Source organism: Drosophila yakuba, chromosome 2R, assembly GCF_016746365.2.
Source record: "Drosophila yakuba strain Tai18E2 chromosome 2R, Prin_Dyak_Tai18E2_2.1, whole genome shotgun sequence".
Classification (NCBI taxonomy): domain Eukaryota; kingdom Metazoa; phylum Arthropoda; class Insecta; order Diptera; family Drosophilidae; genus Drosophila; species Drosophila yakuba.
This window is the reverse complement of record NC_052528.2, coordinates 22,232,537-22,256,645: the sequence shown is the minus strand read 5'-3', so window position 1 is coordinate 22,256,645 and position 24,109 is coordinate 22,232,537. Positions and strand designations below refer to the sequence as shown.

General features: G+C 49.9%; 9 protein-coding genes across 12 annotated transcripts; 3 read left to right on the top strand and 6 right to left on the bottom strand.

Moving 5' to 3' along the window:
- Positions 1–4: 4 nt before the first annotated feature.
- LOC6531876 (protein lethal(2)denticleless) lies at positions 5–2,935 on the bottom strand. The gene is made up of 2 exons (XM_002092627.3): positions 2,736–2,935; positions 5–2,455 (listed from the first exon to the last, which is right to left on the bottom strand). The coding sequence occupies exons 1-2, from the start codon at positions 2,776–2,778 to the stop codon at positions 189–191; spliced, it is 2,310 nt and encodes a 769-aa protein (XP_002092663.1). The 5' UTR covers positions 2,779–2,935; the 3' UTR covers positions 5–188.
- A 103-nt stretch (positions 2,936–3,038) lies between these two features.
- Positions 3,039–6,540, top strand: LOC6531875 (tumor necrosis factor alpha-induced protein 8-like protein). Of its 3 annotated transcripts, XM_015196105.3 has the most exons (4): positions 3,039–3,299; positions 4,624–4,692; positions 4,890–5,182; positions 5,250–6,540. In XM_015196105.3, the coding sequence occupies exons 2-4, from the start codon at positions 4,629–4,631 to the stop codon at positions 5,523–5,525; spliced, it is 633 nt and encodes a 210-aa protein (XP_015051591.1). In that variant the 5' UTR covers positions 3,039–3,299; positions 4,624–4,628; the 3' UTR covers positions 5,526–6,540. The 3 variants fall into 3 exon arrangements, with proteins under 3 accessions (XP_015051591.1, XP_015051590.1, XP_002092662.1); XM_015196104.3 differs by lacking the exon at positions 4,624–4,692 and having other exon boundaries at positions 3,041–3,299; XM_002092626.4 differs by lacking the exon at positions 3,039–3,299 and having other exon boundaries at positions 3,368–4,692.
- Positions 6,465–7,363, bottom strand: LOC6531874 (39S ribosomal protein L43, mitochondrial). The gene is made up of 3 exons (XM_002092625.4): positions 7,125–7,363; positions 6,949–7,055; positions 6,465–6,888 (listed from the first exon to the last, which is right to left on the bottom strand). Exons 1-3 carry the CDS (start codon positions 7,259–7,261, stop codon positions 6,554–6,556), a joined length of 579 nt encoding a protein of 192 aa, XP_002092661.1. The 5' UTR covers positions 7,262–7,363; the 3' UTR covers positions 6,465–6,553.
- Positions 7,364–7,582: 219 nt separating this feature from the next.
- Positions 7,583–15,125, top strand: LOC6531873. 2 transcript variants are annotated; one of them, XM_015196102.3, is made up of 8 exons: positions 7,583–7,816; positions 7,874–8,299; positions 8,365–9,058; positions 9,235–10,220; positions 11,673–12,533; positions 12,592–12,792; positions 12,977–13,840; positions 13,894–15,125. In XM_015196102.3, the coding sequence occupies exons 1-8, from the start codon at positions 7,808–7,810 to the stop codon at positions 14,521–14,523; spliced, it is 4,671 nt and encodes a 1,556-aa protein (XP_015051588.2). In that variant the 5' UTR covers positions 7,583–7,807; the 3' UTR covers positions 14,524–15,125. The 2 variants fall into 2 exon arrangements, with proteins under 2 accessions (XP_015051588.2, XP_002092660.2); XM_002092624.4 differs by having other exon boundaries at positions 7,584–7,816; positions 8,353–9,058.
- LOC26535829 (protein angel) lies at positions 10,260–11,496 on the bottom strand. Its single transcript, XM_015196103.2, has one exon. It carries the CDS (start codon positions 11,375–11,377, stop codon positions 10,313–10,315), a length of 1,065 nt encoding a protein of 354 aa, XP_015051589.1. The 5' UTR covers positions 11,378–11,496; the 3' UTR covers positions 10,260–10,312.
- Positions 14,813–17,354, bottom strand: LOC6531872 (peptidyl-alpha-hydroxyglycine alpha-amidating lyase 2). The gene is made up of 6 exons (XM_002092623.4): positions 16,810–17,354; positions 16,392–16,590; positions 16,217–16,330; positions 16,071–16,158; positions 15,796–15,895; positions 14,813–15,739 (listed from the first exon to the last, which is right to left on the bottom strand). The coding sequence occupies exons 1-6, from the start codon at positions 17,214–17,216 to the stop codon at positions 15,436–15,438; spliced, it is 1,212 nt and encodes a 403-aa protein (XP_002092659.1). The 5' UTR covers positions 17,217–17,354; the 3' UTR covers positions 14,813–15,435.
- Positions 17,355–17,533: 179 nt separating this feature from the next.
- LOC6531869 lies at positions 17,534–22,054 on the bottom strand. Its single transcript, XM_002092620.4, is given in 10 exon segments — positions 17,534–18,080; positions 18,197–18,279; positions 18,347–18,478; positions 18,652–18,790; positions 18,792–18,957; positions 18,960–18,988; positions 20,922–21,068; positions 21,122–21,194; positions 21,251–21,708; positions 21,766–22,054. Coding segments are annotated over 10 exon segments (1,584 nt in total). The 5' UTR covers positions 22,035–22,054; the 3' UTR covers positions 17,534–17,992.
- Positions 19,818–20,811, top strand: LOC6531870 (protein lethal(2)essential for life). The gene is made up of 3 exons (XM_002092621.3): positions 19,818–19,974; positions 20,071–20,458; positions 20,521–20,811. Exons 2-3 carry the CDS (start codon positions 20,071–20,073, stop codon positions 20,694–20,696), a joined length of 564 nt encoding a protein of 187 aa, XP_002092657.1. The 5' UTR covers positions 19,818–19,974; the 3' UTR covers positions 20,697–20,811.
- Positions 22,055–22,595: 541 nt separating the features above from the next.
- Positions 22,596–23,925, bottom strand: LOC6531868 (amine sulfotransferase). The gene is made up of 3 exons (XM_002092619.4): positions 23,500–23,925; positions 22,908–23,438; positions 22,596–22,845 (listed from the first exon to the last, which is right to left on the bottom strand). Exons 1-3 carry the CDS (start codon positions 23,832–23,834, stop codon positions 22,695–22,697), a joined length of 1,017 nt encoding a protein of 338 aa, XP_002092655.3. The 5' UTR covers positions 23,835–23,925; the 3' UTR covers positions 22,596–22,694.
- Positions 23,926–24,109: the final 184 nt, after the last annotated feature.

Below are 24,109 nucleotides of genomic sequence, written 5' to 3'. Positions count from 1 at the left end.
CAGCTTTAAAATTGAATTACTTTTATTTGGGTACGATAGTCTTTCGTATCGGCTCTGTACAGAGGGCGGGGAGTTGGTTACCAACTCGTCCCGCGATAGATGCAACCTACTATCTACATAAAATAACTTAAACAATGTCCGCTTAAAACTACAAGTGCAATAATGGTGCTGTGGCTCGAGGCTCTGCGTCAATCGCTGCCCACCGCCGTGGTGGGCGTACGCATTGTGAGGGGCGTTGCTGCGGGAGCAGTCACTGCCGGGGGATTGGGAGAGGTAGGAGCCGCAATCGTCGTCGTTGTTTCCTCCGCCGGCACACTGCTGCTCCTCTGAATGCTGAAGAATCGAAGAAGCGTCGTCTCGCTGTTTCGCCTACTGGAAGTTGGGGTTTTTGGCTGCGCTTGTGATTGTGAATGGGAGGAGCTGCCAACTGGCGTACCACCGCCCCCGTCCGTGTGAGAGATGCGTCTGCGGGGCGTGGCATGTATCCTGGGACTGCACTCGGACTGTCGCAGGCTCTGGAGGCGTGGAGATGCCAGCACATCGGCCTGCTGCTCCTCGCTGATCTTATCGCTGAGCGTCACATGGGCCCTGCCACTCATCAGCTTCTGTTTGCGGATATTCGTCAGCCAGTCCACCTTTTCCTTCGCCTTCCGCTTGGGCGACATGATGCCCAGATGGGGTGCCTCGCCATCCAGCACGTAGTTGGGCAGGTTGGAAGTGGGCGAGTAGATTGCAGCGGAGATCGGAGGCGGATTGACCGCCTCAGCAGTCATCGCTGCTGCTGCTGCTGCCGCTGAAGTGGTTGGCGGGGAGGTGTACATGTGGTTCACATTCTCACTTAAGGGGGAATGGCTTGGTGTGCTGAGAAGCTTGTGCAGTGGCGAGACATCTTCCGCCGCAGAGTTCTCCTTTTGCCTTTTGCTCGGGGAGGCATCTTCCTCGTTTATGGGTTGAAGTTGTATATGTCTGCAAGCAGTTTCCTGGCTAGATGGTCCGAATAGCCGCCTTCCACGTGACTCGAGTGGCTTAGCTCGCTTCTGGGGCTGTTCTGTGGCTTCCGTCTCCGGACCAGCCACGCCCAGCATTTCCAGAAACGAACGTTTGGTCGTCGTCTTTTCCACGGAGCCTGGTGTCCGCTCATTTTGATCCATAAGGCGCTTCAGTGATCGTGGCGTGGACTCCAGATCTCGAAGATTGTACTTGTGATTTCCAGCAGACGGACCAAAAGCCTTCTTGCCGAATTCCCTGACATAGGAGGCAGTTCCTCGGTACTTTTCCGCCCGCTCCGCCTCGCTGAGGCCATCCAGGTCGGGTCCAATCCGCCAGATCTTGTGTCGCGCATCATCGCTGCACGTGACAATGGGGCAATCGTGGCTGGAGCCCCAAGCCACGCAGGTCACCTCCACCGTGTGTCCGGCCAGTGCGACGAGCGGCTCCTCGGCGTGATCCAGGTTCCAGATGTAAGCCCGCTCGTCGCTGCTTCCGCTCAGCAGATACTTGCCGTCCGGGCTAAGGCAGGATTTGATGTAGAACGTGGAGTTAAGCAGTCCCTTGTAGCAAGCCAGCGGGCGCGGCGAGTAGGAGGCCAGATTATAGCAGTATATGGTGTTGTCCATGCAGTTGGCATACAGCTTCGTGCCCGACGCATCCACAATGAGATTGGTGAAGCCGCGGAATGTTGAGTGTCCGGCATATGGCAGTTTGTGCCTTGGCAGTGGCTCCTTTTTGTAGGCTGTGTAGTTGCGCCGCAGGTCCCACACCTTGATGACTCCATCACCGGCGCCACAGGAGATTAACGTATCGTTGTCCTGAAAGGCCAAGCCGGTGATGCTGCTCGAGGTGGTGCCTCCGGCCATCTTGGGAGTGCGTGTGCGCTGCTTTCGCTGCGAAACTGGAGTGCCCGGTCCGCCCGTGTGTCCGCTGTAGATGCAGTTGTCCACGCGTGAGGTGAGGTCCATATTGAGATTGGCCCTGATGTCCCAGATGAGAATGGCGCCATCACGACCGCCGGTGGCGAAGACAGCGGGATCGGTGCGCTTAAAGGCCGCCGACTTAACGGACCTTGTGTGGCCCACATAGGAGTTCAGTCCCCGGATGCCAGAGCCCGCCACCTCCCACAGTCTGGCAGTGTGATCGCCCGAGGCGGAGACAAAGCGCATCTGGCCGGGAGCCCATTCCAGATCGAAGACGGCGTTGTAGTGGCACTGGGGACCCACCAGGGACTGTTCCTCCGGCTGGTGGTTCCGCTGAGTGGTGTCCTGCAGCGTGATCTTGCCGTCCTCGTTGGCGATCGCCAGGATGTGCCGGTAGCCGTCGCAGTTGGCAAACTTGGCGGAGAAGATCGGCGGTTCCGGATTGAAGTCTGGGCAGTAGTTGGCCGGCGCAATGCCCCGCCAGCTGTCCTCCTTGGCCACAGAAAGGCGACGCAGCGCAAAGTCGTAGGTCCTCTCATTGCCTGAAAATGAAAAAAACCAGAGGAGAAACCGTGAAAATAGTGCCGTGGCTTTGTTTTCCACGGAACTTCTGCAAGATCAGCAGTTTCCAATGGAGCAACAAGTCGGATTTCTTCACACCCCAAGCAATCCTCCGTAGTTGGGTGGCCTTTCAGGATGACCAGTGACCATATGGCCAGGAAAACCCTCCGAACCCTTTGAAGCCTTTTCAAATTCAACACCTTTGACCACAGGAAATTCGAGCGCCAAAAGTGGGATTCTCCCGCCAAGCGAAAAACTCACCGTAGCCGTGCTCCCTGGCCCGCAACTTGTTGTAAATGTTCATCGTGCAATCCTCTGGGCGATTGCTCCACGAATTCTGCGTTTTCCACTTTATTTTCTGCTATTTCCTTTGAAATAAAACAACCTTCGGTGCATCGAAAATATTTTTCAACGACGCAGCTGGACTCTTGGGCAGTGTGACCGTGCTCAGATAGGAAGAACAAGCACTCTGTTGCGAAAGAGTGGAGAACCGCCAAAACGCAAATTAATACTAAAGAAGAAAGAACGATTTGTTCTCTTATACTGGCATTTGGTTGCTAAGAGCAGCTGGTCCCACAGGCTGATATTTTGTTTTTGTTGCTGTTCGCCGAGTTGTTTTATGTTTAATCGAAGTTGCGCATAAATTTAGCTGCAAATCGTACGCAGTTCGCGGGCTTAAATGCAGCCACCCCCTTTCAGTTGCTTTCGCTAGCACTTGGATTCCGCAGTAGTGGTCATCAGGCACACTCACACCCCGCACACATACTCAGAAACGAAGCAAGGACTCAAGGATTCGATTCAAGGACTGCAGCAACAAAAACACAGGTGAGCGCCAAATTGGATTTCTATTCTGGTTTCCAGGGGGATGAGGAGTGGGAAGGGGCGGGGAAGGGCACTATACACATGCCTGTTGCAATCAATAACACCCAGAAGGCAAAGAAACCCTCCTGCTGGGCAAACGGAACACGCAAATGCAGGAAAACCAGGAGGAGCATGGCCCACTTCATGGCCTCAATGGCTTCGATGGCTCAACGAACTGAACTGCCCAGTGGTTTCGGCTGTAGCGCACTTCCGCCCTCCACTGGCGTCCTTGGAGGACGCGGGAGGACCCACACCTCCTTTTCCTGCGAGGGGATAGGCCTTCTTTTATTGCACTTCGCGTGACCTTAACCATTTGGAGCAGTCCGTGTCATGGCACGGTGATATGCCAGACGTTATCTAACTGGAACTGGAACTGGAATCCACTTAGTTAAATTAGCAGCCAGGGATGCCCTGCTCTAGATTAAGCCTAGTCACGCCTTGGCTGGCTAACACTTCTAGTTAATGCCTACGAGCTTGTGTATCTAAAAGCTTGAACTCTGCTGACCCGCCAGGGGATTCCCCCCAGCACCCCGTGGCACTCCACCGCTCACCTAGGCCTGCTCTGGACTCCTTGTTTGGACAGTTGGAAGCGCTGCCGCATTTCCATTTTGGGCTTCAGCACGTACGCCGCGCCGTTAGAACGACCTTATAAATACGGACAGAGTGGCGCAGTTGGTCATCCATTATTAATACGGCAGCATTCCTATATCTGTGTGTGGAAAGCAGCTAGAGTTGTGGAGCTCCAGCTCTCAGTTACTTTGACTGTACATTGTTTATATCAAATTTACTCGCTTGTATGTTGTGTTCATGACATCGCCTTATGATAACCCAATTCAAATTCCCCAGTATGTCTCATTATCGTTAGACTCCTTTTTTGTTTGTTCAAAGCTTGTGACGAACGCTGGATAAGAAATAATTTGTTAAAAACAAAGTTCTGTTTACTTATATTAGTTGTTACCATTTATTACTTTAAACAGATTTAAGTCCTGCAGGACTATTCTCCAATGTTTCATTTACAAGCACTTTAGTTAAAGTAAAGTAGTTGCATTTTCAAATGACTCATTGTAGTTAAAGGTAGGCCACACCGACTGTTTTATTGCCCACTTCACCTAGAGCACAAAGAAACGCAAAAGCACAGAAACACTGCGAAGAAAGAACCAGGTTCCCTTTATCTAGAGATACGGCGCTGATGTACATTGCCCAATCATTCATGTTTTTATATCTCTGTCTATAATTCCCTTATCAATGCTTGCAACTGGAATCGGTGTAATATATGCGTGATATATAGCGACGATGTCGGTGGCCGGGCTTCGACAATGTCTGCTGCTGTGGAGCGTCGACTACTGGAACCTGGAAGGTAAACCGCGGAGGAGTGCGGAGCTGGTTTGCTTTTCAGTTGCCACCATTCAGTTTTCAGTTTTCCTCGGTGGCGGAGTTGTTTCTCCGTTTTGTTTGCTCGTATTGCTTGGATTTCTTTGCCACAATGCTTTAGGCAATGAATATGCAGCGATAATAATGTATGAATCTGAATTCCACCCCTCCCTTCCGCTTTAGTCATGGCGGACAATGTCTTCAAGTCGCAAGATATCGGGCTGCGGGCGCAGAAGAAGATCCTCTCACGCATGGCCACCAAAAACATCGCCAAGACCTTCATCGATGGGACGACGGCATCGCTGCTGGACAACCTGTACAGGCTCTGCAAGATGCACACCGGCAACAAGGCCAAGGCGGAGAAACTGATCAAGAACATCATCAAGATCGTGATCAAGATCGGTGTGCTCCACCGGAACAATCAGTTCAGCGATGAGGAGCTGCAGAAGGCAGAGCTCTTCAAGAGAAAGTTTCAGGTGAATCTTAAATATTTAAACTAAGTTATTGGGTATCGAAACTTAACACAACTTTGTTCTTTTACAGAACACCCAGCTGTCCATCATATCATTCTACGAAGTGGACTTCACGTTCGACCTGCCCTACCTGCAAAAGTCAATAGCCGAATCGCAAGTGGCGCTGAAGTCGATTGTGCAGCCGCATCTCACAGAGAAGTCGCTGGGCCGCATCGACGAGGTGTTCGATTTCTTTGGCGAAGAGGCGCTGCTGGAAACTGCTTTCCGACCGGACTCCCCCTACCGCGAAGTGATGGGAAAGATCGTGGCGGACATAAATGCCGCGATGGAAACGGGAGATATCTGAGGAGATCCGCCAAGCGATCCGCCAAGCTGAGCTGTAATTGCGTGCTATGAACGAAAGGCTATCTATCGAAACCAAAAAGCAGCCAGTAGCTAGTTGCGAATGGAAAACGCTTGCTTAAAGCTCACCCACCAACACCAACACCAACACCACCACCAAAATGTAAAATCTAGGTATAGAAATGGGCCAGCAGCGGCAGTGGGAGCTGAAAAAGCTGGTAAAGAAAGGAAAAAGACATGTGTTTAAGGAAGGGTTTAGTTTAGTTTAACTAGTGATATACCATTGACAACAATATCAAAAGTGTAAAGACGTCCGTATTGTTTATTTTGATGACAACGTTAACATTTGTGTACTCAAGGTCTATATAGTAATAATTAGGAAGAACCAAATGCATTTCGCCAAAGGAATTCACTAATCGGAAATTGTAAACTCGAGCAAAATGCTTTTATCGGTGTGTAAGTCGTTGATCGTATGTGTGAAAGTAATTATATAGTATATAAGTCTAAGTGTTAAATGGGAAATACTTCAGCACATAAGCAATTAATTATTCGTGGTCAACTTTTTGATACTCCCAAACTCGCTGTGTGCACCCGCAAGTAACTATATCAGCGTCTGGGTCAGACCTTTTCGTACTTAATCACCCATCTCACCTGCAGTCGTTAGTCGATGCTAAGTTGGTTATGCTAAGTCGTCACCAGAACCTGTTTACCCCGTTCTGCACGTCTATGTGTATTTCTATTCCATTTCGTATTCCAAGCCTCCAAGGGGTCAGTAACCTTAAGCATTATTTATGATACTCCCACAATGATATTCAATGATCCAAGTACCCGAAACATATCGAAACCTTATAAAAGACATCAATGCTAAGGGGACAATAAGTTATTTGCATTTTTCTATGACTTTTGGTTCGATATTCCGGCGATGGAAGCACAAGTTTAGTGGTTTAGATTTTAAATATTTATTTGTTTACCAACAAAACTATGTTGACTATGAAAATAAAAGCAACAACTACCAAACAGTCCTATTTCCTATTACTCAGCCCGCTTTTTGTTCAGCGCATCGTGTGCTTCCTCGCCAGCTTCGAGTTGCTGCTGCCGGAACAACTCGATGAGCTTCTCTGTGGCGGTTTGCGGCGTATCCAGCGGCTTGGAAGCCTCAGCATTGGGGTAAGTCTGACCGGTGGCCTCTGGCGAACGCAGTAGGAATGGCGTCCAAGGGCCTTGGATGGAGGGCACTTCAGTGTGCCACATTTTCCGCAGGCGGAGAGAGCTGGAGTTGCCGTTTTGGGTTTTTAGCAGGTCAATCCACTTGGAGATCTCCTCTTGGGTGTTGTTCCTGCAGCTCATCCACTCGCGCTCGCCATTCACTAGATATATTTTGGTTATATTTGGGTTTTAGGGACCATCTCTGTATGATGTATACGTACAATACTCCGCCACCAAAACTGGCGTGCGATGGCGCCTGGGCTTCACATAGACCACAATCCCGGGATTCTCCTTGGCGAAGTCCAACAAGTGGTTCTCAATGAAGTCGCTTTTAAATTTGTCGTGGAATTAATATTATTATTATTTTATATATAAACATTTAAAGAATTGTGCTTACCGCATGCCTCTGCTGGATCCATTATTCTTGCAGAACTTCAGGGTGATCCTCTGGAGCTGGCAAACATAGCGTCCCACTCCATTTTGCAGTGGTGCACGCGGGAAGCCGGACTTCAAGAACAAGTGGCTGTTCGACATTCTGTATTTGTTTTTAATTCAATACAGTTTTTAACTATTCTTTAGAGTTCGTAATCAGAGACGACGTAACCGCATGCCGCAAACAGCTGACAGCTGACTCTCTCTGGCCAGAGATGACCAGTTAGCTATGAACATTAAGTTTCATAGCTATAACACAAACCTTTGCGTGAGCTGGAACATATCGCAACGGATATTTTATGATACATAACTAAATTTTAAGTATGTCGCTAACGAAATATGAATAGTAACGAGCGTTTGAACAATAGTACAAAGAATTATATTTCTAAGCATTAGAAATAAGTGCTGGCCAAATTATCGCATCCAAGTTCCCATCTCTGACGCAGGACAGGGTTGTTATTCACTGTCTCCGCTCTTTCGTTGATAAAGAAGAAGCGGCACAAAAGGGAAAACAAAAATGCAGGCGAGGCGTCGCTTTTCATTTGATTGGAAAAACACGAAGTAGAAGCGGAGTAGAAAGCGTGCAACGTGTAAAAGTGGAGCACATGCAGCAGGTCTAATCAGCTCCAAACCTACATAGACTGCAAAATGGCCACCGTAAGCATTAAATCGCTTTTTAATCACGAATGCAAATGAACAGCTATTTGCCTCCAGACTTTTGTAGGCTCAAAGTTCTCCAAACATGTTTTAGTTGACGGAGAGGAGGGGGAGGAGGAAGAGGAGGAGGAGGAGGAAGATTCCGCCGAGTCCGGTTCCACTTCGTCGTTCAGTTTGCAGGAGTGCATCGATGAGTTCAGGGCACGCCGCATTCGCCGTGTGTCCACTCAAAGTCGCGACTGCGAGACCAACAATAACCACACTAACATGTCCAGACAACTTCCCCGAGTCCGCAGAACTACGGACGCGGAACTGATTAACCAGAATCGCTGCAACAAGGAGCAAGAGCGCAAGGGAAAGCCCTGCCAGAACGGGTTCTGCTACTGCTTCACCAGCGACAGCGGAGACTGCGGCTCCACGGCACCGCCACGTGACCAGCACGTGCGATTACCAAGGCGCAGCAGGCGATCTGAGTCCTCCAAGGTAAGCCACAGCCCAGCCCACTGCAGCTTCCACATTAAACTAACATTTTACAGCCCGTCAAGCAGAACAATCTGGGCAGCCAGCGGCAGCAGGCGGAGAAACGTCGTCAAAGCGAGCCGGCCAACATAAAATTCGGCTTGAAAACTCCCTTAACCGCTGTCAGTCGCTTAAGAGCAGTTGCCGGCGAGGATGAGCCGCTTATACACATCATCCAGGAGCTGCGCGACAACTGTGTGGTGTCCGAAGTGCGCGTGAATCGCCAAAAGCTGTCAGATTCCGGCTCCAGGTGCCGGCACAGAAGCACACAACAGACAAGAGAGACCACTAAAATGCTTGCCTACGAGCCCATGCCCTACAAGCCATCAGCTCCTGTTTTGTCCAACATCAGCGAACATGAATCGGCTGTGGAGGAGGAGCAGGAGAAAGAAAGGCTGGCCACCGAGTCCCCAAGTCGCAAGAGCTCCCATTCTCGACGCAGTTCCGGAGCAGGTGGACGTCTGCTGCAGAAGCGCCTCTCTCAGGGCCAAGTCAGTTTCAAGGCGAGGGACTCCCAGCTGCCGCCTCCAAAGCCACCGCGTCGCAGCTCCCAAAGTCTGGATGGGAAGCTATCGCAATCCTCGCTCACCTCCACGAATCCTTCGGTGCGGGAGGCGGAGCGAGTGCTGGACGAGTTTCTGCGCAAGCGTGGCGTTCAGGTGCCTATGAGCAAACTAGAGCCTTCGCGCAAAAAGGACAGCAAGCGCAGATCCTTTCCCATGGGTAAGTTATACCCATAAGCCCTAGAAAATGAAACCGTAACCAAATTAAATCTATTATACCAAAAATCAAATGTATTTACCAAATAAAGAGTTTTGTATCCAACCATTTGGCTTACGGTTTCATTTTTTGGTTCCTTGGTTTTTCGATGTTTTTACGAGTTTTGCTTCTCCCTTTAGCTGAGGTAGAGAAGCCCAGGAATCCCCGGAGCCACAAGCAACTGCCCACCTGCCCCTCGCTCAGTGACATTGAGCGCGTGGTGGAGTCCAAGCGGGGCTCCAATTACGCCCGGAATATTCGGCAGGAGAGCAGTCGAAAAGGAGCGGCCACCAAGGAGGTTATTCTTGGCTGGACAGAACCCAAGATCACCGATATGCTCAACTACGAGGGCAAGACTGTCAGCGAATTTAGGACTCCGGCGGAACCGCAAGTGGGCATTGGATGGCAAGTGCCTAAAGCACAGCCGCAGCCTGTAGTGCCAAAAGTCTCCTTGGACACTGTCGACGGAAGTGTTTGCGAGAACCTAGCATCCAATATGGTGCACAAGGAGACGCCCATCAAGTATCCCAATCGAGTCAACGCAGCAGGAGGTCAGGCCAGTCAGAAGTTCATCTGGGGCGAGCAGTGGCGGAATCTATCGCCTTGGAAGGGTAACAAGCCGAAAAACCTTGGCAAGAAGTCGAAGAACTTCCTGAACAACTCCAAAAAGAAGATCCTGCGCTTCGTCTCGCCGAAGAAGTCGAATCAGGAGGAGCACCCGCAGGTGGATCAAATCAGATTCACTCCCCAACAGTGCACTATTGGCGTACAGACCTCTACTTCGCAGCTGGACCTGCATTCACAGTCTCCGCCGGGGAGCTACCACTCCCCAATGCAGACCACACCCTCGGGCACGACCACATCCACCCGCCAGCAGCTGGACACAGAGCAGCCGTACTTCGATTTCGAACGCAAGGTGAAGGCACCGACGCCTCCAAAGAAGCTGCCCCGTGCCAACAGAGCCCGCAAGCTGGACTTTCAATCAGCACCAGCAGCACCCACCACCTATCGCTCGTATCACAAGGATCTCGACCAGGACGCTACCATCTCCAAAATGGGCTATCTGCTGAGCAGCATCAGAGCCAAGCTGGAGGCCAGCGATGAGCAGGCAGTGAGAACCTTTCAGGTGAGTCCTTTAACCCTTTGCTCTATAATTAGTGGGGCGTTTTAGTTTCGTACCTTTATTGATGAGTCCAAGATAGCGTGAAGGGTTAAATACTAGACAATGGTGAATACTGCACCCAAGGCGTAGTGATCTGAGCCCAGGTGGTGGTTAGGAATCAGTCCCGTTCCCATGCACCTGTTGATTGAGGGCAGTGAGTAGACACTGAGGGGCAAGAGCGTGTGCCTGCTCCGCGATCCTAGCGAGCGCAGGATGTAGTCCACGATGACCCAGTCGTTCTGGTATGTGGAGGCAGTGCCTTCGCCCGAATCGATGATCTGGAAATGCAGGGGTTCTGGGCTAGCTTCGGATTCCGCATCCCCATTTTTGCCAATGAGTAATTCAATGGGCGAGGAGTCGGGCTGGCTGTTGAAGTCACCAGTAAGGACGATGGGCGTGTCGGTAGAGAAGGAGTGCAGCTGCTCCAGAATTCTTCCCACCTGGGCGCAACGGACATCGCTCCGTTTCTGGTTGTACAGTAGGTGTGTGGTGGCCACCACGAACTCCTTCTGCTGCTCCTGCTGCTTTCTGAATCGGAACCTGGCAAACAAGGCCACATTGTCGCGATTTAGCAGGGCCACCGCCTGGTCGTGCAGCTCCACGGCTTGGTGGTCCAGCAACTCGAACTTCGAGCAGTCATAGACAATGGCGCATCCGTCCGTTCGATGGCCGGTCTTCTTTTTGTACACATAAGCCAACTTCTTGCCATTGCCCATGCAAAGTCTTTGGACGAGCACTGCCAGGTGATCGAACTGCATCTCCTGCAGGCACAGAATATCCGGATCCAGTTTGAGCAGCTCCCTGAGAAGGTTCTGCTGGCGGCGTTGCCAAGTGAGGAACTCATGCGGAATGCCCACGTACAGGAACAGGTGCTCCAGAAGCAGATCCTGGGCCAGGATGTTATACGAGACAACCTTGAAGGTGGACAACTTGTGTGGGCCTCGCCCCACAGCCTGATCCCCAACTGGCGTCCAGCGCCTGTTGCGATCGTAGCTCGTCTCCATCTCCTTCGCTTTCTGTTTGCGCTTTCCGCTGGCGCCTTTTGCTTGGCTGCTCACGCTGCGCCTGATGATCCGTGATGTCGCCTTGAGTGAAACGTTGTGCAGCAGGGATTTGTACATCTCACCAGGTGCGCCTCGCCATGTGCCCGAGCTCCTGGTCCTTTCGAGAGCCTTTCTTTTCCTGTATTTCTGGATAGCGTCTGAATTTGCGAGTGGTGGAAAGGGAAAATCTGTTGCTGTCAGCTGTTTTCGCTTCTTGTTTTGCGCTCTCCTTCGCTGGGCTGCACTGCAGCTGATATCGATAACGCGGCGGTACTCAGACTATCGGAATTCAAAAAATTCCATTGCGTTAAAAATATATCGTAAATATTAGTTAGTCCTCCAATAATAAGAGTATAATTTTTACCGTTTGCAGGACTGCTCCCGCTTTGACCGCCAAGAGCCTCAGACCAGCCATCTGCAAACCGAGAGCTACGACTGCACAGACGGACCCAGCAGTGGAGCAACCACACGGCTACAGCGTGATATCGACAGCGAGCCCATTTACTCGGAGATCGAGGAGGACTGCCTGCGGATTAGAGGGAGTCCGCACCATGAGGTTAGGACCGCGGCGCAGATCATAGACCACACCCCGACTCCAACGGAGAGCTCTACCGCGTATGTGAGTGAGACTGTGCCTGCTCCGTCGCCCTGCCGCGATGACATTAGTGCCATGTACGCCAGGGTGCAAAAGACGCCGAAGAACTCACCCCAAATGAAGCCACTGGCTAAGCCTCAGATCAGTTCCCAAGCCATTCAGCCACAGAAGAGTACTCAATACTCCCCGCCGCCGATTACACCTAATGTTCTAAATCAGGCTGTACAACCCAAAAGCTGCATCCAGTCTAATCCACCGCAGCCAAGCACCCAGATGGTTCCACCTCTATCGACTGCTCCTCAGCAGCCTGTTGCTTTGGGTCACTTTCTCCACGAATCCCTGAAGAACGGCAACTTCTTCCAGTTCATGCCTCTGCCCGAGGAACCGAGTGGAACGGAATCCTCCTGCTCAGCTAGTCAGACCACTGAGTCCTCTGTGATTCGCCAGCCGAAGTTAAAGTCGCCTTCACCACTTATCACCACCCACCAATCTTTGAACAACATCAGTGAGCAGCATTCGCCGCCCAAGCAGAACCGGAATCTTTCTCGTTCAGAACTCTCCCTGCAGCGCAGCGAGATCTTCCTGGACAATCTGTGCCGCAGTGAACTGGTGCTGGATCGCCTGGAAAAGGTGCACAATGTAAGTGCCATTGTAGTTTTTGCCATGTGTCACAGTTCTAAGCCAAAACCCTTTACAGAACACTTCCAATCAGGACTCCGTTTCGTATGACATGCCCAACGATGGTGGAGAGCAGCTTTACGCAGATTACAGCTTGGTGGGAGCGGACAGCGCCGGCAGCTCCTTCGTGACCAACGATTACGGCTCCGGGCAAATCGAACCTGAGCCGGCTAACCAGAGCACTCCGAAAAAGAAGCAGAACCAGCGGTTTACAACCAAGGTAGAGATATTTGTTGACTCCCACTAGAGCTTAAGGCTTCCGCTTCCGCTAGCATCTGACATTTGACATCTGACACTGCAAATCCTGTACATAGCCACTATCACACTGTACTCATCCAAAGCTATCTGAAACGCACTACAAATATAAGATTGTTGTTGAAACTGAGTAATGATTGATCTTTCAGCCCGCTCCCAATTTGACCATTGAAATTAATGATGGCCAAGCCACGTCGCTGCGCCATTTTGGCCACAATATGAGCATCAGTTGCCCCACAACTCCCCAGCAGGCGGCGGCCGCGCAGGCAGTGGATTCCTCCACCATGCACAACAGCAGCAGTTTGGGTGAGCTAATGCAGACGGTGCCCAATCCCAGTGACAGCCAACTGATGTCAGTCAGCGCTCTGGCCCGCTACCGCCTGCTGAAGAATGCCCTTCGTCGTTCGTTCCGCAAGGGAAAGGACTTCTTCTTGGCGGAGAAGCAGCGCCTGGCTCAGAGCCTCAATCTCTCGAGGGATCAAACGAATCAGACGGATGGGGAGCTGGATAGCAGCACCTACTATGCCAGCTTCAACGTGGATTCCTTGCTAAGCGATTCCTTGAACGCAAATGATCAGCTGGCCCAAGCTGTGAGCATATGTCGCCAGATGCCCGAACTGGAGATCTCTGCGGAGATGGTGGAGGCGGAGCGACTGCTGCTCTTCTCTACGTTGCGAAAATCTGCTCCTCTCGGCTGCCAATTGAATGATGAAGCTTTGGCTGCACGGAGGAAATCCCAGTGTCTTCTAATCGACGCCATGGAACTGCCGGTGAGGGCGGATGTTAGCCGGGATATGTTCTTCAACTACCACTACATCTGCACCTTTGAGTGCGGAGGTCGCATTCGATCCACGCAGTCGGTGGAGTGTCAGAATGGCTGCGCCATCTTTCGGGACTGTGGCTTGGAGTTCTATGGCGGCGAAAATGCGGACTCCTTGGAGCTGCGCTGCCAGATCTTCATGCTCCGCCTCCGCAAAGTTTCCACTCTGGCCTTGGAGCCGGCCAAGTCACTGGTAAGTAGCTTCAGTTGTCCTCTGAGGCAGTTCGCTAATGAGTTACCTTGCAGCGACGTGGCAGTGGCAATTTGGGTTCCGCCAACTCAAGCTGTTCCGCGGGCTCTGGTGGTGAACAAATCATGTCCCGCTTTCGCCTACATGCTTCTTTCCAACTGCGAGCTGTGGACCTTTCACCATTTCAACTGGTGACCAATGAATCGAGATCCAGCGATAAAATCTGCCTGCGTAGTTCTCGCTCCTGGCAAGTTCCCCTAAGCACGCACACCAAATCCACGAATCTGGGACCTGCTATCTCCATTACTGGAAGAGTGGACCTACGGCTGCCCAAGATTCGGTTCTCTGGCTACCTAAATGTTCAGGATCCGAAGACCCAACACCACTGGAACCGCAGATGGTGCAGTCTGGATGGCGTGGTGTTATCAGTTTGGCAACATGAAGTTAATCTGGAAAGTGACACCCCGATTTTCTCGTTGGAGTTGCCAGGATTGGGACAATCCCTGATAGCTGCTGCTCCACGAGAACTGTGTGCTCGGGCGAGAAGCTTTCTGCTGCAAGGAAAGGAATCTGATTACGAATCGGGAGTCTTCTTTGCTGCCGATACGCAATCGGAGCTCTCGGAATGGCTATCGCACCTAAATGAGGCTCTAGCTTTCGCCAGGCACTGGCTGGGTTCCTCCTGACAGCAGCTGCTTTCCGCTACAATTTTTATTTTAATATGTGTTAAAGTTTTCTATTTATATTTGGTTATGTTTAAGCTATGCTCAGATCTTTCCACAAATTGTAAATTGTTTGCCATGCAAACGGGGCGATCCTACCAAAATAAGTCAAAAATTTGTAAGAAAGTTGGAGATTTCCGTTTCCTAGCTGTAAGCTCATATGTATAGGAACTAACATTCCGTTTCCTGGGGGGGTATAGTCCTTGGAACTAAACCATCTGGATCATCTGAACCCTTCAAAACCGATGTCCTGTGGGCTGTTCACGTCACAACAACAACAGTTTATTACATACATAATTTACATGGGCTACGATAAGTTGATAAGATACAGATACGATTATATATTTGATATAGGTTACAATATGGTACACAAGTATGTTATATGCGCTGGTTGCCCCCGGTTATCTGCGAAATCGGTTATCCATGCTCACGTCCCCACATCCTCACATTCGTGCCTAGTTAGTGCCTACGCATAACTATTACATTTAAGTATATGTACTATTTAAGCTGCTGTGTAATTTCGCTTTCATTTCGTTTTCGTTTGCTCATTACAGTGCAAAACATAAGAGTCTGAGGTTATGTTTGTTGTGGTATTGTTTTCAAGCAATTTACATACTTAACTTGTACATTACTTAAGCACTTACTATTCTCTATTGATCTGACAACTGGTCACGTTAAACTGTACTTGGTGTTTGTTGGCTCTGCTTAGGCTTAGGATCTTTTATAATCTGCTGTAATCTGTTGTGTATCTGATTTGGCTCTGATTGTGGTTCTGTTTCTGCTGGTAACTAGTTGTGGTGAATTTATGGGTCTAAGGATATGCAGGAGCGCAGTGCAAGTCGGGTCCTTCTGAGGGATTCGGATTTGAGCTTAGGCTCAGGCCAGCACATACTTCCACACTCGATTCGTCTGGTGATTGGTTCCGATCTCGGTCACATACAGCGCCGATCCATTCACACTGACCGCCATGGAGTGCGGATTCTTGAACTCGCCCCAATGGCCGATGATCGTCTCCGAGCGCGGATCGATGGTGAATCCCCGCACCGGCAGCATGGAGGTGGGTCCATTTACGGCGAACACTATGTCTCCGAAGCTGGCCACTCCGAAGACGCGACCCAAATCCGGTTCCTGGATGGTGGCCGCCGGTTCACCCTCGCCGTGGGAGGATATCAAGCCAGCTCTGTTAAAGATTACTAGTTGATATTCTGTAGTTATGGCTAGTTTAGTTTGGCTTACTTGGGACAGACCACCCTCATGTTCTCCCTGTCCGCGATGCACAACAGATCCAGGTGTTCCAGCAAGGTGATGGCGTGTGGCACCTGCAAAGAGAGGAATTCTGCACAAAAGATCGTTAGTGTGTGGAATTTTGGGTGCGTTATATAGTTATTAGTTAATAGCTTAGAAAAAATTTGTTAAAATAGATGTGGTAACATAGCAAATTAAATTTAATGTAAGAGAAAACTGGTTTCTTAATAAAATGATGGACCATAGTAAATATTAAGTATACGCACCGGGTGGCTGGGGAATCGTACGTAACAGCTTGCCAGCGGCGTTGAACTTGAGTATGCGGCTATTGCAGTAGCCATCGGCGATGAAGAACTGTGGTGCGGGTGTATAGTGAGTTCGAAAGCCAAACAGATCAACAGGTATGTCTTACCTCTCCGGTGGTCGCCACCGCAATGGATGTGGGCTTGCACAGGTGTTTGACGGATGAACCGGGCCTAAACCGCTTGCCAATGGTGAGCAGGGGCTTGTTGCTGAAGGGCTTGAACTAATGGACACAGAGTGGATAACGTTAAGGGATTGCTTATTGCCGTAAACTGTACACCTGCCTTGAAGGCCTGGTGCATGGCCACATCCGTGATCCAGTAATTGCCATGCAGGTCGATGGTCAGGCCATGGGGCATGTAGAACATGTTCGAACCCCAGCCCGACTTGATGGCTCCCGTCTTCGCGTCCAGCACGTAGATGGTGTTCTCCTTGATGGGCCCGTACTCAATAAGGTAGTATATATTGCTCTCGTTGAAGGTGCTGCAAAATTATTGGCCATATTAACAGATGTATATTCACTTTTCCCCGTGTACACATTGTATAAAGAACCAGATCCTAACTATATATCACAAGTAACATTGATTGCACTCTCTCCTTTCAGTTGTCAATAAAAACAAGAGATCAGGTTGATTGGTTTATGTTTCCTGTGTACATATGGGATAGACACTTGTTACCAGGCAGCGCCAGCTGTTGACCTACTTTACATCCCAGTAGCGCTCGGCGCGATGGAAAACCACCGGACTGCCCTGCGGATCCACGGCCACGGCGGTGACCTGGCCAAAGCTGTGCTGCTCGGTGGGCCAGTTCTCCACGAGCACCGGAGTGGGAACACTGGCCGCCGGAAGGGGCACGTTGTCGTAGCTGCGTTGGTTCTGCAGGGCCACTGCATCATCGTCGGCCAGCGGCAGTGGCTGCTCCGACTTTGCAAGACCCTTCTCCTGGAGCCTCCGCTTGATGAGCGCCCGCACCTGGTCGAAGAAGCGCTCGTTGAGGTTGACACCTGGTCCCAGGTCCATGGCCATGTCCGCTGGCAGGTGGTTGCTGCTGCTGGGCGCCACACATCCCAAGCTGATGGCCAGCAGCGCCACGAACAGGAGGCGCGACATTTCCTGGAAGTCCTGCGATTTTCTTCACCCAAAACAACGGCGGTTTTGGCTTCGGTTCTGGCTTCGCTCACTCGATTTTCCTCACTGCCAACATCTGTTGGCGGTGTCTATATGTCGAGCTGGCAATAGATTAACTGCCTCTGCTCCAGACACACACACACACACTCGCACACGCACTCCCACGCTGTTCGATTTTCGCTTTCACTGCGACGCCTGCGCCTTGGTCCTGCACAGTGGGAAAAAACTACATGAAACCAGCCAGTGAAAAGTTCACCTAGTGGCAGTTAAAGGGCTTAAAGTAATTATTCGAGTATACATTTGTGAGTAAGAGGCAGAACATGAATGACTGTCTGCCATAGATTTATTAAAAAAGTGCTAGGAACGTATAAATATACATATTTGGTTTCTTTGAATTTAACCTGGAAAAGTGCAGAAGAAGTCGCTTTCGCTTCACTGTGGCCCTGCCACAAGCCGTCGTGAATGGAAGAGCCTGTATTGATTTTCCAACAGCCCCGCGGAAACAGTGCAGGCGAAAAGTAACGCGACACTTGGTACTTTTTACTCAGCGCGAGGTGCGATAACAACGGGGAAGACTAACTCGTTTCCATTAGATTATTTTGGAGCCGGAGCAGGAGACTCAAAGTGGGTATCCTCCTGGAGTGATTTTCGTTTGGGCTGCGGAGTCATTTGGTCGGCAGTCAGTGTGTTTGACGTCACAGCGAGCTGTGCTGGCGGTGAGGGGGCGTGGCGGGGGCATAGTCTGGAGCGGCTTCATCCTACGCCCCCCAATCCCAGTTCGGCTGGGTCCAAATATAACCGGTGTCCGTCATCGAGCAGTAGGCATTGTAGTAGCGTCCCGGCGAGCTGGGAAATTGTGAAAGTAATCGCAGAAAACGGAATCAGGGGAAGGAAGCAAAGCTAATTTCGTTTCCACCGTGCCATTGCACATTCCGGGTGCTCGCCCGGAAACGGAAACTCACCGGCAGTAGGAGAACTGGGGGCACTTGCAGCGGAAGAGACTCTGGAACTCCTCCTTGCACACCTCGTTCCACCAGCAGGTGCGCTAGAATGCATTGTAAAACCAAGGGTTAGCTCGCTGCTGCAATGTACCACCTGTTATCCATAGCCACCTCGCTCATGTAGCCGTGGACACTCTGATCCGAGTAGCTTCGCTTCGAGAGATGCGCCTGCACAGGGCAGAAGAGTAGCGTCAACACCAGAAGCAACAGTCGTGACGTCACGGGCAGCGAGTGGGCGGCGGACTGTAATGGAGCGAAGAAAGTGAAAACCCTTTTGAAATCGAACTTTCCCAAGATGCGACACATGTAACCCTAAAGTGCCTAAAATCAGGCAACGTATTCTTTTTACTTTGACTGCATTAAACCGCAAACTTTTGCACACAACTCCTGTGATTTTTGTTTATTTTCGGGCTCACCATGCTGTGGCTTCCTCTGTTGACTTCTTGACTTAGCCTCCGCTCCCAAAGTACAGTGAACACTTCACGTGCCGCACGTCCTGCGATGAATGTCGCCTGTTCTCCGATTTTTGCCTCCCTTTGGGGCGGTGGCGTCGGCATCTCGGCTGCCTTGCATAAGCATAAGTATTGGCCCCGTTCGCCCTCGGCTTTCAGCTTTCACTACTTTCACACTCATACACACACACACACAGCCAGCAAGTGCACTGCTGCACTGGTGTTGGTGTGCTTTTGGCCCATTTCGATGGGTGATTGCCTCACTGTTTGGCTGTGCTGGGTACACAACCAAATACAGGGCCTGTCCCCAAAATGTTGGGAGCAAAAACCGGAATAAAATGCACTAGAGCCACTGATATGTACATAAACATATATTTTTCTGGTATATTTTAATTAATGAAATATATGATTGATGCGGCCCTAATTCAACCAAATTGCTGGCATAAATTTCAAAACAATGCTGAAAAATTCCTTTGTTCTCAGCGACGTCATCTCTTTCGTCTAATAGAAAACGCACGCGACGTGACTCAGCAGAGGAAAAGCGAGAAATAAGAGAAAGTGGCGGGTGCTTAAAATAGTTCATAAAGTCATTTAGTGGCCGAAGTATTTTCATATTGGCCACATCAAATCAACAGTCTCAACAGGTAGAAAATTATGAAAATACCAATAGATATATATCTCAAAAAGAAAAGGGGGCGTTAAAATTTCGAGAAATTCTTCTGGCATTTTCCAGAACACATTTTGCACTTTGGATTTTCTGAAAAGTATTTGCAGGCGTTTCAAATGTATACAGAACAGAATTTGCATACAAACCGCGTGAGTTTGTGTAGGCTGGCTTTTTAGTACTTTGCAAATGTGTTTTCTTCTGGAACAAACAATGGGAAACACTATCAGTTGAACTCCGAAAAAGGCTTGTCTGCTTGGTGACTAAGTGACTAAGATGGAACATATAGAATCTTCTTTGGGTCACCATCTCAGCCGAGTGAGTCTCCAAATCATCGACTCCCACGGAAACAAACAAAACAGGCTGACAAGCGTTCGTAGATTCGCACCAAAGATATGTGTTTGGCATATATATTTGTATAGATTCAGAATGTTCTCTAGCGAGAATGACGCTCGTTTAAATTTAGATGGGAAATAAATTTTCATATTTTTAGCCCGCGGGGGAAGATGTAAACAATCTGCTGAGGGTATAAAATCGTATGAATGCTCGAAGAGCTCCATCAAAATCGCAATAGCCGCGAATCGATACAGACGCGTTTATCAACGTGAATTCAATCTAAAAAGGTACGAGAAAGGACAAAGCCAACGTGGAATATATCAAATATTATTATAGTGAAGAAGTGCAGTGATTATCGTGTCTCTTCTTCTCGATCAAAGCAGATGTCCGTAGTGCCCCTGATGTTCCGCGACTGGTGGGATGAGCTCGACTTTCCAATGCGCACCTCGCGCCTCTTGGACCAGCACTTCGGCCAGGGACTAAGGAGGGATGACCTCATGTCCTCCGTGTGGAACTCCCGCCCCACCGTGCTGCGCTCGGGATACCTGCGCCCCTGGCAGAAGAATAGCCTGCAGAAGCAGGAGTCCGGTTCCACCCTGAACATCGATAGCGAGAAGTTCGAGGTCATTCTGGATGTGCAGCAGTTCTCGCCATCCGAGATCACCGTCAAGGTGGCCGACAAGTTCGTCATCGTGGAGGGCAAGCACGAGGAGAAGCAGGACGAGCACGGATACGTCTCCCGCCAGTTCTCCAGACGCTACCAGCTGCCAAGTGAGTTCACATTTCTATCAACAATAAGCAGTTCATTAACCATGTATATTGCTTCCGCTTAGGTGATGTCAATCCCGACACAGTCACATCCTCCCTCTCCTCCGATGGCCTGCTGACCATCAAGGCGCCCATGAAGGCGCTGCCTCCTCCGCAGACTGAACGCCTGGTGCAGATCACACAGACTGGTCCCTCCTCCAAGGAGGACAACGCCAGGAAGGTGGAGACCTCCACCGCCTAGGGCTGAATCCTTTTGTACCGCCTTCAGTGTTAGTTAGTTTATGTCTACGTGTGCCTTAAATATTCGACTCTACATATTTTATATCAATTAAAACGAATCTTTAGATAAACATTTACATAACGATGTGCTTTATTCGTATCTGTTATCTACTTCTAAGCACTCAAATATTACACTATCTTTATTCTTTCCACAGAATTATAGTTTTATATTCACTTTTCTTAATGCTTATCTTGCGGACCATTTAGGAGCAGTAGTTCGTCCAAAGTCACTCCGTTCTTCGCAAGAACCTCTTGTATGCGGGCATTCGCCTTCTCAATTTGTTCGGGTTTCAGTTCGTCCTTGTAGCCATTGACTGCCCCACGTCTCACGAATCTGGAAGATTACAAGTGAATAGTTATTCAGAAAATTATAAGATTTTATCTTACGAATGCGTCTCTTTCCCAGCGTTTTTGTGTCGAGACTGGGCCAACTCCCACAGATGATTAGTTGTGGGATTTTCTGAAAAGCAAATTCATTAGCTTCATTAGATCAGTGTTTCCGTATACTCTTCCAACTTTTCATTTCCGCGAAAGACAAATGCTTCAGCAGCTGCTCCATTTGCTGATCGTTGATGGGTTTATCCAGAAACCTGGAGACATCGTTGATCACTCCTCGCAGATCTTTCTTCATCATTTCAAAGCTGGTGTAGAAGACCCAAGGCTCGTTTCTCAACTGGTAGAACTCATGTGCATGTTCAATGAACTCCGTTGCAAAGTCATCCGTGGCCAACATCTCATCAAAGTACTCGTGCAGTGACTTTCCGTAGTGAAAGCCAAAAGTTACCCCGTGGTAATACCGCGAGACACAGGAGTCCAGAGGGCTTCGGAACACATAGATCACTTTGTGGTTTCCTTCCCAAAGTTTCGAGGGCAGAAGAGCCAGCGGAAGGTGCGACTTAATCAGTCGTGGGGACTTTAGCTCCTCAATGGGCTCGAATGCGCGGTTTAGGTCTTTAAAAACGAGGTACTTGAACCTGGTAGACACAGAGGTGTAAGTATATATACACATTCATGGATAGCGATATACCCACTCGAGAAACGGAGTTCGTAGCTCCTGATCCTTGGCCAATGCACCCTGGAAGTCGCAGTTGTTGAGCAGCAACCAAAGTAGCTCCTGCATCCAAGTGGTTCCACATTTCGGCAGAGTTACGATCCAAACGTCGTCATCTCTGAGCTTCAAATCGTGCACCAAACCGAGAAACTGCTCCGAGTCTGCCCTAAACAAAAGCTTTCGGTTCGCCCAGTCTTTATCGATGAGGTTGGTGGGATAGCTCCGCGGCGTGACCTGAACCCGATCCATGGCGATAGCTTACTGAGTTTGAATGGGGCATATAGTTGAGTGAATGGCTGGTTGGGGCACTATTCAAGAGAAAGGCCTACTCAAGTTGCTCACTTCTCTCTTCGGCATTCCGATGATAAGATTGCTCTGTAGTTATTGCTGTTTTCTTTTGATTATGGCTGGTTGGGGCACTATTCAAGAGAAAGGCCTACTCAAGTTGCTCAGTTCTCTCTTCGGCATTCCGATGATAAGATTGCTCTGTAGTTATTGCTGTTTTCTTTTGATTTGTTTTTAATGGGACGCTTCATTCATTTATTTCGCTTGATAATAACAATGAAAACAAGATATAGAGAAATATTAGGTCAAATGCACGAAAAACTTTGTTTTCATATCGAAGAAAGTAGCTTTGAAATCGAAGAGATAGGAATATAAGCTGTATGTATAATGCTACATGTTTATGAGAGTAGCTGCTGGTAATGATAATGAGCCACTTAATGCGGTCATGATAGATAATGGAGTGCCAACCACAGGAACGTAAACAACTCGCTCATAAAACCATTAAGTTACATACAGTATACAGTATAGGGGAAGCAATTATTTATTAAACATTTATATCACCACAGCTTACAGACTATTAACGAATATTATCCAAGACACACTCGGCCACTTTGTCGAAAGCAATTAGAGAGACGCAAACTTGCTGTAGTTGGCAAAGTCATCCATGTTCAGCTTGAAATCCCGCAGATTGCTGTCCGACCAGAGATCGAATTCCCGGATGATGTCGGCGGTGAGCTCATCCTTGTGGCTGCCCACGACTCCGCGGCGAACGAACCTGTGTGTGGAGAGAGACGAGGTGCTGATTAGCCTGCTCCTGGATTGGATCCAAGGACCTACCTGAATTCCTCCACCTCCCGTCCTGCAGCCGCCTTCATGCTCTCGAACTCCTTGACGTGGTTGCACGCGGGATTGTCGCGCATGCTCTCGAAGGAGAGGTGTCGCTGCATCTGCTGGATCTGCTCCTGGCTGAGAGTGCGCTCCAGGAACTGGGCCACCTCCGCGATAACCTGGCCCAGCTGACCCTTCATCCGCTCGTAGCTGGTGAAGAAGATGTTGGGCTCGTGGCGCAGCTGCCAGAAGTCCAGGATATGCGGCCAGCAGGGCGTGAAGTTCACATAGCCATCGATGAAGGAGTGCATGAAGTCCGACTTGGTGCCCTGGTAGCCCACCATTCCGCGCCAGTGGTGGAAGTACGAGATGGCCGCGTCCTTCGGGTTGCGGTACACATAGATTATCTTGGGCCTCTTGCTCCAGATCTGCCGCGGCAGCATCCAGGCGGGCAGATGGGACTTGATCAGACGCGGAGAGGGCAGCTCATTCGCTGCGGCGATGGTGTCGTGCGGCACGTTGGGAACCACTCCGTTGAATCTGGAGAGGATTGATGGATTAGTACACTATCCTAAACTACGCTGATGGCTTTGGAACGCACTCAAGGAAGGGCGATCGATGCGTGAGATCCACGCTCTTGGCCGTCTCAAAGTCACACTCGTTGATGACCAACCAGGCCAGCTCCTGCATCCAGGTGGTGCCGCATTTTGGCAGAGTGACAATCCACACGTCGTCCTCCCGGACCTCGAAGTCATACACACGATCCAGGATCGGCTGAAAGGTGTCCGCCAGGCGGCAGAAGCGCTGCTCCCAGTTTCCGACCACCGGAACCGATGGCTGGCTGCTGGCGAAGATCGAGGAGTATCCGCCACTGATGGCCAGCTTGTCGATCTGCTCGAAGGGCACGCTCTTGGCAAAGAAGCTCGACTGGGGCATCTTCAATCTCGGGTGGGTAAGGCTCAAGTGGGCGAACGATTGATCGAACTGATCGGCTCGGCAGTTGAAACCGCATTAAACGCTGCTCGAGAAACACCCATGGATCGGCAGCAGAATCTCGGCTCTTTCCTCGACTGGGAGATGGCAGCGTGACACGATCGTTAAGGGATCTCAAGTCGGAAGGCATAAAAACATAGTTATATTTATATAAAATATAAAATGTTTGCTCGCTTTGGTGGCAATCTAGTTATGCTCTTAAGTCAAGCCCTATATTT